General features: G+C 45.1%; 1 protein-coding gene across 1 annotated transcript in view; it reads left to right on the top strand.

Moving 5' to 3' along the window:
- Window positions 1–13,770, top strand: part of IPO8 (importin 8) — a 37,486-nt gene that overhangs the window by 7,778 nt on the left and 15,938 nt on the right. Inside the window, exons 3-15 of the mRNA XM_018576469.1 lie at window positions 1,222–1,314; window positions 2,615–2,709; window positions 3,961–4,045; window positions 5,062–5,196; window positions 6,685–6,784; window positions 7,124–7,200; window positions 8,830–8,946; window positions 9,026–9,115; window positions 9,611–9,776; window positions 10,533–10,693; window positions 11,321–11,446; window positions 11,521–11,587; window positions 11,820–11,945. Of these exons, the coding sequence (XP_018431971.1) occupies window positions 1,261–1,314; window positions 2,615–2,709; window positions 3,961–4,045; window positions 5,062–5,196; window positions 6,685–6,784; window positions 7,124–7,200; window positions 8,830–8,946; window positions 9,026–9,115; window positions 9,611–9,776; window positions 10,533–10,693; window positions 11,321–11,446; window positions 11,521–11,587; window positions 11,820–11,945 (1,399 nt within the window). The 5' untranslated portion in view covers window positions 1,222–1,260. The remainder of the gene's footprint in view (window positions 1–1,221; window positions 1,315–2,614; window positions 2,710–3,960; window positions 4,046–5,061; window positions 5,197–6,684; window positions 6,785–7,123; window positions 7,201–8,829; window positions 8,947–9,025; window positions 9,116–9,610; window positions 9,777–10,532; window positions 10,694–11,320; window positions 11,447–11,520; window positions 11,588–11,819; window positions 11,946–13,770) is intronic.

Here is a 13,770-nt window from a genome sequence, read left to right as displayed (position 1 = left end):
TATGTGCATTTTGGGGAGTACTGCCTCATTTTACTTTGATTTGCTTACAGTTTGAGTAAACTCCGAGAAAAAAATCCTATATTGCAGCTTAACGCTCCTTAGACGTGGCGGCTGCATTAGTTTTTTTTTTTCTACAAGTACAGAAAAATTCTGTTGATCCTTTAGGTGGCCATACACTCTACAACCATCGCAAGACTTTAGTCTTGCGATGGTTGTAAAGGGATGAAAAAAACGTACGATCTGCTCCAGTGTCCTTGTAACTTCCTGTGCACTGAACTAAACTCTGAAACAATGTTATCGGCCTTCACAGCTATCTTATGTGACTACAAAACACCCCCCTAGGTTACTGTAAGTAGCCTCATACTGTGTAAATTTTATGCTGTGGAAAAAAAGGCCAAGCCCCTTGGGGTATGGTCGAGAAAACAGAATAAAGTTTGTTTTAAAAAAAAAAAAACACCCCCCTATGTTATAGGAATGATAATAGGGGTTGTTCTGTAGTCCTGCCGTTGGATGACAACGCTGCTCCTTCATAGAGCAAGAAGCAAAGAAAACTATTAACTCTAAAAACTGAGTTTTTAATCCTTCCATCATTCTTAGTCCTTGAACATGTGCTGTCACCAGTGTGGGGGCACAGCAGTGTCCTTGGCAGGCAGCATGTGGGAAGCACACCAGTGTCCTTGGCAGGCAGCATGTGGGAAGCACACCAGTGTCCTTGGCAGGCAGCATGTGGGAAGCACACCAGTGTCCTTGGCAGGCAGCATGGATTGTGAAGCACATCAGTGTCCTTGGCAGGCAGCATGTGGAAAGCACAGCAGTATCCTTGGCAGGCAGCATGTGGGGAGCGCAGCATGGTATTTGGGCGGCAGCATGTGGGGAGCACGCCAGTGTCCTTGGCAGGCAGCATGTGGAAAGCACACCAGTGTCCTTGGCAGGCAGCATGTGGGAAGTACAGCAGTGTTCTTGGCAGGCAGCATGAATTGTGAAGCACATCGGTGTCCTTGGCGGGCAGCATGAGTTGGGAAGCACACCAGTGTCCTTGGCGGGCAGCATGGGTTGAGAAGCACAGCAGTGTCCTTGGCAGGCAGCATGGGTTGAGAAGCACACCAGTGTCCTTGGCAGGCAGCATTGGCTGTGAAGCTCACCTACAAGTGTTCTCTCTGTTATTCTGAAATGTGACATTTTACAGAAACATCTTTATTTGTCTTTGTCTCCTTCTCTCCGCAGTACACTCTGCCGCTCCAGCTGGTGAACAACCAGACCATGACGCAGTGGATAGGAATATTTAGCAGTATTGCAGATCGGGATGTTCCTCCTGTGAGTATGAAAATGGAAACAAATACATTTACTTGGAAAGCCTAAGCCCTCGTTCACACCTGAACGCTTTGTAGCGCGTTCTACGCTCGACGAACGCTCTACAAAACGCTCAAAAATATAAATCCCATTGTATTCAATGGGTTTCGTTCCCACCGTGGCGTATTTCCGCCCATCCCTAACGCGCTACAAAACGGCCCACGCCTGAAAAGGTACATGTACTACTTTGGGCCGGTTTTTTGCGCGTTTCCATTGGGATACAGCCAAGTAGCCTTCGGAAACGCGCGACGGTCGCGCAACTTTTTTACCGCGCATATGCAATACACCTAGGTGTGAACGAGACCTAAAGCTGATCTCCGGCCTTCCCTTCAGTCTTACACAGTTGTAGCGGCTCCTCTCCTGGACTGAAATGACTTCCTCTGATTTCACTGTACACTGCTAGCTTCTCATAATGTGCATTAGAAGCTGCAGCAAGTCAGATAGAGCCGCCTCATTTCCTGGCTGGAGGATAACCAGCCCTTGAGGTAGGGTGCTGTACTGATTTTCAGAAAGCTATGTACATCATCCTGATGACTCCTTCCACCAGCCATCATCTGGCTGCACTGCTTAGAGCAGCACAGAGACCGGGGATGATATCTCTGGGTCTTAAATTAGGCATGTAATGAAAAACAAAATATGTTGATGAGGAGTTAAAGGATAGTTGCATAGTTACATAATTACATAGTATTTAAGGCTGAATAAATACCCATGTCCATCAAGTCAAACCTATTGTGTGCAGGATGAACCAGAGAAGGCAGAATATAAGCTAAATGAACTTAAAGTGGGCCTCAATTCAAGCAGTCACCATTTACTATGTTATAGGTAAAATGTAGAAATGTTAATAGTGCCTAAGCAGTACCCTGAAAAAATCTACATTTTTTGTCTTGAATTCCTCCTGAGAAATAGCAGTGTACTTCCTACTACTTCCTTCCTAAGCAGAGCTTTATAACTGTATATCTACAGTGTGAGGTCTAAGACACTGCCGCCTCCCACTGCTAGTCTCGGAGAGATTTGGTGATGTCATTCTTGTGCTACGCACTATTCTTCTCGATGGAGGCTCTGACATAAGCAAAGACCTGCCTCTACCAAGATGTCAGAAGTTGTAACCCTTCCCCACGCTACTAGAATGTGTTTTAGTTTTTGTCTATGTCCCTGTCGGAGAAATTTCCCATCACTTCCTGTCCCGACACTTCCTGGCCAAGGTAAAGATTTTGGATTGGTTATTGTTAAATATGCTCCTGTGCTGATGTTGTGCTCCTATTAGGAAACACTGCAGGTGGATGAAGATGACCGTCCAGAGCTGGTCTGGTGGAAGTGCAAGAAATGGGCCCTTCACATAATCACCCGACTTTTTGAACGGTAAAGTCAGCACATATTAACTTTTAAAGCTGCTACTGCTTGAAGCTGAACTCCGGCCTTCCTTTCAGTCTTGCACAGTTGTAGCGGCTCCTCTCCTGTGCTGAAATGATTTCCTCTGATTTCATTGTACACTGCGAGCTTCTCATAATGTGCATTAGAAGCTGCAGCAAGTCAGATAGAGCCAACCTCATTTCCTGGCTGCAAGTCATCCTGCATCAGGATGAGGAGGCTGCAGACATAAGCTGCCTTGTAAGCAAGGCCTACAATCCGTGCATTACACCGTCATTGTTCAACTGTGATCGGACTAGTTCTTTTATGTGCAGATCAGAAGCTCACATTGATTTGTGTATTAACGGGAACATGCAATGTCAGATCAGCACTTTGCCTAGTGTGATATGGTGTCATCAGTCTGGTACAGGCAGGAGAAAGCATTTCCTCAGTCTCCTCTCACCCAGTGATCAGTCTGCTGCAGGCAGGAGGAAGCATTTCCTCAGTCTCCTCTCCCCCAGTGATCAGTCTGCTACCGGCAGGAGGAAGCATTTCCTCCTCAGTCTCCTCTCCCCCAGTGATCAGTCTGCTACCGGCAGGAGGAAGCATTTCCTCCTCAGTCTCCTCTCCCCCAGTGATCAGTCTGCTGCGGGCAGGAGGAAGCATTTCCTCCTCAGTCTCCTCTCCCCCAGTGATCAGTCTGCTGCCGGCAGGAGGAAACATTTCCTCCTCAGTCTCCTCTCCCCCAGTGATCAGCCTGCTACCGGCAGGAGGAAGCATTTCCTCCTCAGTCTCCCCTCCCCCAGTGATCAGTCTGCTACCGGCAGGAGGAAGCATTTCCTCCATCTTCTCTTCCACAGTGATCAGACTACAACATTGTAACTTTGTAGCAAGTGACAAGGTGGGAGGCTGCAGCTGATCTGTGTCGGACATTTGTGAACACAGCCAAGAACTGCACGGGATTTTCATGATCTTTGAGCTGGCAAGTAGATGGTGACTCTTGATGACGCCAAAAAAGGCTTCTTCCTTCTGGAGCAAAAAGTAGATTATGGCATTGTCAGGGGGAGTACTGTGATCTCTCGGAGAAGTAATAAAGATCTGTGAGTGTTACACTGACACTATACTTAGCATAAATGGACTTCACATGAAGAAATATTTTAGTAATGAGGTTCGCTTCAAGTTTTTTTTTCTTTTGTGTGTTGTCTATGAAAGTGACAATAAGATGTCTTTCTTTATCACTGATGTTGGTTGTGTACTCTATAGGTATGGAAGTCCCGGAAGTGTCACCAAGGAATATATAGAGTTCTCTGAATTCTTTGTGAAGACGTATGCTATGGGAGTTTTACAGGTGAGGTGTATTCTGCCACCTATGGTTTTCCTCTAGATACAAATGTTTATTGTGGATTACCAAGACTAGATTTTTTGGGTTTAGTTCTCTTTCGGGTGACAGGAGAACATTTTCTTCTGGGGCCCATAGTCTGGGTGTAGCGGGTTATTGCCCATTATATGCTGACAGCACAGAGCCACGCTGCAGGCGGGAAAGATCCCAACAGTATTGTCGGGATCCTCCTCTCTGCCTGCTTGACAGCTGGCTTTGCCTCTCTAGAGCCAAAGCCAGCTGTGCCCACCCCCTCCCCAGTCTGTTCCTCCAATGAGCGCTGGAGGAACAGAGAGAGGGGAGGGGGTAATCCCTGCAGGGAGTGGTGAATGACAGTCTCCACTCTGCAGGGGGAAGCCGTGAGTTCAGTGATCAGCGGTTTGTGGGGAGATGCGAGCAGGATGCCGGCCAGAGCGTCCTGAGTTGCTAAGAGCCAGGTGGTGAGGTGTGTGTGGCCTGCCACAAGCAGCAATGCCCAAGGCAATTCCAACACGAGAACAAAGCTATTTGCCTTATGTCCCGTGGCTATGAAAAAAAAAAGACTGGTCAAATCCTATGCAGCCATAGAACTATGTGGAAACTTTTTTTTTGAAGGAAAAGCAACAAAAAGTTTTTTTCAACAATGCATTGCAACAAATGGCAGCACGTGTGTGTACCATAAAGCGCGCTCTGTGGTATGAACGAACCCTGATACCTGTGATTTGAAGCCCTGACACCTGCCCCTACTTTGAGGTCCCTTCTCCCCTTCCTTAACACATTCAATGAGTACCTGTTACCCTGGGGTGGAGTTGTATCAGGCTTTATTTTGTTTTGCTCTGTGGTATGAACGAACCCTGATACCTGTGATTTGAAGCCCTGACACCTGCCCCTACTTTGAGGTCCCTTCTCCCCTTCCTTAACACATTCAATGAGTACCTGTTACCCTGGGGTGGAGTTGTATCAGGCTTTATTTTGTTTGGGCTTATTGTTATGTTGTATGTCCTCAGGTTCTGCTAAAAGTCTTGGGGCAGCACAGGCAGAAGCAGTACGTGGCCCCACGGGTTTTGCAGCAGACTCTCAACTACCTGAACCTGGGGGTGTCTCACGCCGTCACCTGGAAAGTCCTGAAGCCGAACATGCAGGTGAGACCAGCATTATAGATCGGTGACAGGGACATGAGTGCGTCAAGGACGTGTCTTAGCTCTGACAGTTTTAAGTCGGCCATACGCTAAAAAGATGTTTTTGGAATGTTTGTTTGATTGTGTAATTGTTAATGGGGGTCAAATCGACAACCCATTTCGAGTGCAGTGACAATATTGAATCCAGATCTAATAAATATATATTGCCCAGCAAAGTATTTCTTTACATTTTTGCCCAAGAACTTAGTCATCATGTTTCCAATTGGCTCCAACTCTCTCAGCTTCCCTGATCTTCCTGTCCAGTAAAAGATCACAAGAGACAGCACAGGCTCCAGCAGCTGCCCATCTACTAGCTCGGAGAAGGAAGAGGGGGGGAAAATGAGAGGGGAGCAGAGAGCAGTGGAGTGTCTTGCCGTGTCTGAGTTTGTGGAGTCACACACAGGTTACTGGGCTTCCACAAGGATGGCTCCATAGGACCCTGCACGAGAAGGGAGCCACCCTAAAACAGGATATTGGGGCCAGTGCTCAGGGGACCAGCCAATTCTGCACTAAAACTTTTAAACATCAAGAGGCAGCATCCATTGTAAGTCATTTCATCAGCATTTGAAATAGCTTAAACAACCTTTTGACTTTAATATCACTTTAAAACCAAGCGGAATTTCACAGAGCATTCGTCAAGTCTCTGGTGGCATTTTCGAATGTCCTGATCATATAATTTGTATGGATGTTCATACGAAAATCTATGCCCAGCTTTAGCCACTGAATGGGCAAAGTGACAGGTTCCTTTTAAGTAGCCAAGGAACCCTGAGGGCCCATTCACACTTTCGTGTTATGGTAACGCACGTTGCTGCAATGCCGTTTATCTTAAAAGGCAACCCAACACACCTCCACAGCACATTGCACGGTAACACAATACCTTGTGCTGGGTTGCTGAGTGCTTGTGCTTTTTTTTTTTTTTTTAAGCATTCTGTTGTGTTAATGTAAGATATAAACACAGAGCGTGCTTGCTTTAAGTGAACGCATCTGAGCGTGAATGTGGGAATGGGCCCTAAAATAGACTTCTGTGCATTAGTTAGCAGCCAGCATTATTTTAGGAGACTGGCCTCTTCGCTTCTACGATTTCTCTGTCCTTGCTGGACACAGAGGAGTAAATAGGTGAAATGTCTCCACCTATTAAACTTAGTGCAAATAAGTGATTATAAAAATCGGTTACAAAGGAGCATATTTGTAAGGCTGTAAATCTGACAATCAAGCTGAACTCCAGGCTCAAAAACTCTAAGGAAGAGTACACGCGCTTTTTGTATTTGGACAATATTTGCTTATCATGGAGTTTAGCTTTTAACAACATTCACTGCGGTTGAATCTTCCTGGTGCACATTTTTTTTTAATGACCATGATTCTTTTACCACCAGTGAATATTTGGTGAAAATCATATTCGCTGCTTTCTAGACATGCCCCATAGACTCTCTTTCCCCTTTTCTTGCCTCTTAGAGTATTTCTGAAGAAGTGATCTTCCCCTTGATGTGCTACAAAGATGAAGATGAAGATTTGTGGCAGGATGACCCATACGAGTACATTCGCATGAAGTTTGGTAATTAATTTTTCTTTTTATATGTTAATGTCTTGTTGACAAGGGAGATGATTTCTAGGATTGTATATGCAGTCCCTTTTTTTTCCCCCTTTCCTTTGTACACTATTCCCCATGCATGGCTTTTTGTTTTGTTGTGTGTCCAATGCCTTTGTTAAAGTCTCTATTTTGTAACATATCCAGCATTGCTCACACAGGTCCGTCCCCTTGTTTTGTATTGAGTACATCAGTATGTTGTATGTCAGACCTTCTCCATGTTATTCTGTATATTGGATACTTTGCACACAGTGCTGCTCCTCAATCATTGTCCTTGTCCATGACCTGCTGGGTTTCTCTTTCTAGATGTGTTTGAAGATTATGTATCTCCTTCCACTGCTGCTCAGAACCTGCTCTTTACTGCCTCCAAGAAGAGGAAAGAGGTGAGTCTAGAACATTGGCAAAACTATGTGCTTAACCTTTTCTTGATGTGAGGTAATTGAAGCCCACGCCAAATTTATCAGCATTAGCTTACATAACAATAACTTTAACCAATGAATTTGCATTTAATTCATTTCCTATGATTTTCTGTCTGTCTCCTCGTCTCTAAGATTTAAAGTGAGGGGCAAAACCTGATTAAGGTTCTACCCCTTCCCCATTCTATTCGAAGAATTGGAGTTGGGCTTTAAGAGGTCGTTATTCGAGTCAATGCATCCAGAAAGTGATAGTTCAATGACTAGTAGAATTCAGGGGTCTGAGGCCATCTTTGGTTTATTGTCTCTGGGATGAACCCCATTGGTGAAATCTCACCACCGTAATGCTCACCCACCTTTTGTGTGTTCCAGTTCCTCCTGTTGTATTGTTGCATTCTACATAATATTCAATAGGGATGCACCGATGCCGATTTTTCGGTATCGAGTACAAGTACTGATATTTGTATTTCGGTTTTCTCTGGTACGGAGTACCTATACCGGTACTTCCGCTAGCATGGTGTAAGCTTCCCGGGTAGTCAAAAAGCCGGGAGGAGGGTAATGACAAGCCACCCGGCTTCTTGACTGCCCAGGAAGCCGGCTCCATGATGTTTGGCCAGCTCGATGCTGATTGGCAGGGGCACTGTTTTCCCAGACAATCAGCATCGAGCCAGCTTCCCGGCCAATCAGGAAGCTGGGCGGCTGGTCATTACCCACTGACCTGCTTCCTGATTGGCCAGGAAGCTGGCTCCATGCTGTTTGACCCACTTGATGCTGATAGGCTGGGAAGTTGGCTTCCCAGCCCATCTGCATCGAGCTGGCTTTCCGGCCAATTGGGAAGCCGGGCAGCGAGTCATTGCCCTCTGCCAGGCTTCCTGATTGGTCGAGAAGCCGGCACCATGTTCCCTCGCAGCACTGCCAGTCACAGGAAATCTCCCCCTGACCAGAAGTTTCGGTATCGGGGTAAGTATCGGAGCATTTGGGCGAGTACAAGTATCTGTGCATCCCTAATATTCAATATAATATAGTAAGAATGGTAGGAACTCCTAATAATGAGCACAGCTGGATTGCAGCCCCGGGAAAATTGGCACAGCAGGTGTGCAGACCTGGGAATGCAGCACAAAGATGTCATAATGGCCATAGCAAGTGCACAGATGATGAGGAACCCCTCATAATGGGCACAGTTGGTGTGCAGGGATGGTGGGAACTCCTTATTTTGGGCACCTCAGGTGTATGCAGACCTGGTAACTCAATGCAGGGATTGTGGAAACACCTCATAATGGTCACCTCAGGTGTGTAGACCTGGGGACAGCACAGGAATGGTGGGAACCCCTCATAATGAGCACAGCAGGTGTGAAGATCCAAGAACTCGGCACATGGATGGTGGGTACCCCTTATATTGAGCACACAAGTGTGTAGGCCTGGGAACTCAGCACTAGGATGGGGGGAATGCCCTATAATGGGCACAGCAGGTGTGAAGACCCATCCCTGAGAGATAGAAGACTCTGTCAGGAGGTTTGACTCTCCTGCATCTACCATTGCAGAAATAACAGTTATGGGTGGACTGACGCTGATGATTTCTGTTGTTCCCCTTTGCTTTAGGTATTGCCAAAGATGATGAATTTTTGTTACCAGATCCTCACCTGTTCCTCGGTGGACCCACGGAAAGTAGATGGAGCGCTTCATGTTCTGGGCTCACTTGCAGAGATTTTATTAAAGGTTATGTTTTGGCTTGCTAGCATGTTCAGTATACATGTGACGTATTTTGTCATGTGCGTGACTTTGTATCTTCTTTCAGAAATCCGTTTACAAGGACCAGATGGAAGTTTTCATCCAGAACCACGTTTTTCCGCTGTTCATGTCAGAGCTGGGCTATCTCCGAGCACGGGTAGGTCTTTCAAAAGTGGCTTCTAATCTTTTAAAATCTGCAGCTTTTATAAATAGAATTCCTGGTGATCCTACCATGAAGGTCCAGTTCCAGGTACTTCCTTTCATAGAGTGACAGCTCATTCTTCATCCCCCAGATGTGTCCCTGTATTGTTACACAGTCACATGGTCTTTCAATGGAGTCTGCAAGTGGCCATTTAAAAACACATTACACAAGCATGATCCACTGTTGTCACCATCAGGAAACCCAGCCTGAGAAATGCCATGTCGCCATTGCTGGAGTGCATGTGCACAGGAAGCGACTGCAGGGATGCTGCAGGAGATCAGCAGCACTGAGATGAACAAAGGCTGAAACTTATTGAAAGTAAAAAATAAAAGCTTGCTTATTTATGTTACACAGTGCTCTAGCGAACTAAATGCCATTAGATAGGGATTACATCTACTGTACGTTGCATGATTCTTCTCCTGCTCATACTCCATCTTGTTTCTCTTCTAGTCTTGTTGGGTCCTTCACTCGTTCAGCACGCTGAAGTTTCATAATGAGCTGAACCTGAGAAATGCTGTAGAGTTGGCAAAGAAAAGTCTGCTGGAAGATAAAGAACTGCCGGTGAAGGTGGAGGCTGCCATCGCTCTGCAGATGTTGATCAGTAACCAGGGGGCTGGTGAGAGAATTTGTCATGTATTTGGTATATCTTACACAACCAAAAATGCTGCACTACTATATTATAATAAGTTGTTGCTTATTAAAGCGGAAGTCAAATTTAATCAACAACAACAAAAATTGATAGGCTTTCTATGGCAGAAGAGAGTGTATGTCTCTTCTGCCTTAAAAACGTATTTCAGCATTTTTTTTTTTCCGTACGCTGAGCCGCATATGTGCAGCTCAGTGCACAGATCTGGCATGCCGAGATGAAGTAACTCTTGTGCATACGCACGGGAGTTGCGTCATTGGGGCCCAACCAATCAAGTGGCCAAGCAATTAGAACCCTGAAGAGGCTTGAGCCAAAGATGGAAGTGCTGGAGAGGAGGGGCGCTGCACTGGAGGGGATTGGTTTGGCTGGCAAGTCTGCCATAATTTGCTAATATACTGTGCATGCTATCACGTTATGGCTAAAAGCTCACCAGGGAGTGACCAACAACACAAGCACATCTCAGATGGGGAAGGAGCCCTTATACCTGTGCACACCTATAGGCTCGGATATTTTTTCATCCGTCTGGCAATACAGTTAAGGGATTAACATTGGCGGTAGAGCAACAATTGAATTAACCTGTTGGTTTTTTTTTCTTGCATGGGTGGGCCCTAAAACAAATTGTTCTCAGTGTATGGTTTAGGAGGTCGGCTAACTTGAGACCTAATTGTCAGTAGGGTATGCTCAATCTTTGTATTCTACAATAATTCCAGCATTTATATCCCCTAGCGAAAGAGTACATGAGGCCGTACATCCGACCAGTCATGCAGGAGCTGCTGCACATAGTCCGGGAGACGGAGAATGATGATCTGACCAATGTAATCCAAAAGATGATCTGCGAGTACAGTCAGGAAGTGGCCCCCATTGCTGTAGACATGACGAGGCATCTGGTGAGTGGTGTGTGGACATATAATGAATGGCACATGATAATTCTGTGCACTGATGTGTGTATGTACAGAAGATATGCAGAATGATTGTCCACTGCTCTGATCTGTATGTACAGAGATATACAGTATGGTGATGCACTATGTATGTACACTAGATATACAGTATGGTGATGCTCTGATGCACTATGTATGTGCACTAGATATACAGGATGGTAATGGTCCAGTGCTCTCATCTGTATGTACAGGAGATGCATACAGATTCGTGATGATTCAATGGTTTCATTTATATGTACAGGATGGTGATAGTCCGGTGCCCTCCTCTGTGTGTAAAGGATATATACAGGATGCTAATAATCTAGGGTCTGATCTATATGTACAGAATGGTGAAGGTCCAGTGCTCTATGTATGTAGAGGAGGTTTACAGGATAATGATTGTCTGGTGCTCTGATCTGTATGTACATGAGATATACAGGTTAGTGATGGTTTGGTGCTTTATGTTGTACAGGATGGTGATGGTCTAGTGCTCCGATCTGTATGTACAGAAGATAGGTTGGTGATGGTCTGGTGCTCTGATTTGTATGCAGGAGATATACAGGCTTGTCATGTTACTGCTCTGTGTTTTCTTTCCAGGCTGAGATCTTTGTGAAGGTCCTGCAGAGCGACGAGTATGATGAGGTGGAGGACAAAACTGTCATGGCGATGGGGATCCTTCATACTATCGATATCGTGCTGACTGTTGTGGAGGATCATAAAGAGGTATGTACCCCAGCATCAGCTTTGTGGGTGCCCTCGGCTTTCACTTCTCTTCTATAATTCTGTCTTTCTTCCAGGTGAAGCAGCAGCTGGAGGGGATCTGTTTGCAGATTGTCGGTCTGGTTCTCCAGAAACACATTATAGGTATGAGCTGCTAAAAGATTTGATACTCAGTAATATTTATACCTCGGGTGGTCACATAACATATCCTTATTTTAATACATCAGGAGTTCCGTGGAGAATCTAAAAACAGAATATTGTTATAGGTTTGGTTTTAAGCCGGTGTAAGAAGTGACATTTATAACAAATAATGACAAATTTCCTTTTGTGGGTTGAGTTTTTTATCTATGGCCATTAATTTTTGTTGTGCCTGCAGAGTTCTACGAGGAGATTCTGTCTCTAGCTTACAATCTCACCAACCAGACCATCTCCCCACAGATGTGGCAGCTTCTGGAGATCCTTTTTGAAGTCTTTCAGAGAGATTGCTATGAATATTTTACAGGTTTGTTATTGCGTTTTCCGTTTGGTTTGTTCTTTTGGACGCACAGCTGCTGCTCCCTTTCATCTTTCAGCTAGTGTTCTTTGCAACCCTTAGGTGGGTCTATCAATAACTTTGAGTTTGCATATGCAAATTCCTAACATGTCACTATATATACAGCAACAGTATCATTTTATAATAAAAAAAAAAGAATGTGGTTCTTGGTCTTAGTCATGTGACTTTGCCTTGGCTAAGAGGTGCAATCTGTAGAATCATGGCATCAACTTGCTGCAGGCAGGAAGAGGCATTTCCTCAGTCTCCATACTCTAACAATAACTAAGACTGTACATTGTAACAAGTCACAAGGCGAGTGGCTGCAGCAGGGGCTGATCTCTATGTAGCTTTAAAGGAGAACTATGAGGTGAGTGAAAAAGAATAGATTGGGAAGTGAGCGAACACATACCGTCGCTCGCTCACTTCTCGATCATCTCCCTGCAGAGAGCAGTGACTGTCAGTCACGACTCCCTGCAGAGATTCCCTCCCTCCCCGAGCCTCCAGCGCTGACTGAACGAACGGGGGAGGGGGCGGGCACAGCTGGCTCTGCCTCTAGATAGGCAGAGCCAGCTGTCGCTCACGCAGCTGGGTGGATCTCGACAGTAATGTCGGTATCAGTCCCGTCTGCAGCGCTCTCCATATACTGGAGCTGTTGCTCTCGGTATACTGAGCTCTGGGTCACGGGAGGACCCTATTATATGTCCTCCCGTGACCCTTAAGAGAACTATGGGGAAAAACAGTTACCCCATAGTTCTCTTAAGTACCTTTTAGTGGTCCAGTGAATGATGCATCACACTGAAGATTTTCAATAGTCTAACTGCTCATCCATTTTTCTGGATTTTACGGATTCCAAAATGGATTGCATTCTTGTGTTTTTATCTACTTTATTTCCTGGACATCTCCGTAGTTCACACTGGATGGCGCAGATGAATTGCCTTTTAAATAAAACAAATACGAAAAATAGCACTTGCAAAATTCTGACTTGGTCATAGCATGTAATGGGTAATACAAATCTTAACAGTTCCACTATGAAGGGGCCTGGCCCTGGGACATGTCAGTGCAGGTACTTTTCTGTTAGGCTGCACCCTGGGTTCCCACACGGTGTGCTATTATTATGGACGAGTTGCAGTGCATTTCTCCAGTGTTTATGTAGTGTCCTCTTCAAAGTTACCATCCTGGCTTCTCTCTCTTCTTTTGCTGGCTTGTCAGTGAGATATATATATATATATATATATATATTTAAGTTTCATAGAAGTACAAAAAATAGAATAAAAATAACAGTATAACAAGTTGTAACAGGACGAAGAGAAAATACAGAGGCAGGCATAATCGCTCACATCAGCAGTATATTCAGATAACGTATGCTTAGCTTTAGGACATAAATACTGTGGGGAATGGCCCCAGAAATCTGTGAGGACTCATAACGGGTAGAAGTGTAGAAGGGGCAAATGTGCACACCTGTTAGCTGAAGAAGCCTGACCACTTGGGGGTCAGTGAGATTTAACTTTTGCATCTGGAAGACGTGACCTGATACCTGTTGGGGTTTTCTTTAGTGATGACATGTCCTGGTCAAGTCATCACTTTGTAACTGCAATTTTATTCATATTTGTTTTATTAACAGGATATTTGTGCTATCTAGGTACATCCTGTTTTCTTTCCTTTACCTTCAGTTACATAGCTTATGGATATACACGGAGCATGCAAGCATGAGTAGTTAGTAGGTACCAGTGATGCACAGATCATTTGAAGATTTTGCCATCTCAGTAATTTTGGTAATAGCTGTGAAACTGTGATG

The sequence above is a fragment of the Nanorana parkeri genome, unplaced genomic scaffold, assembly GCF_000935625.1.
Source record: "Nanorana parkeri isolate BGI_ZX_2015 unplaced genomic scaffold, ASM93562v1 scaffold67, whole genome shotgun sequence".
NCBI lineage: Eukaryota > Metazoa > Chordata > Amphibia > Anura > Dicroglossidae > Nanorana > Nanorana parkeri.
The sequence above is the reverse complement of the archived record's forward strand: the minus strand, read 5'-3'. Positions and strand labels throughout refer to the sequence as shown.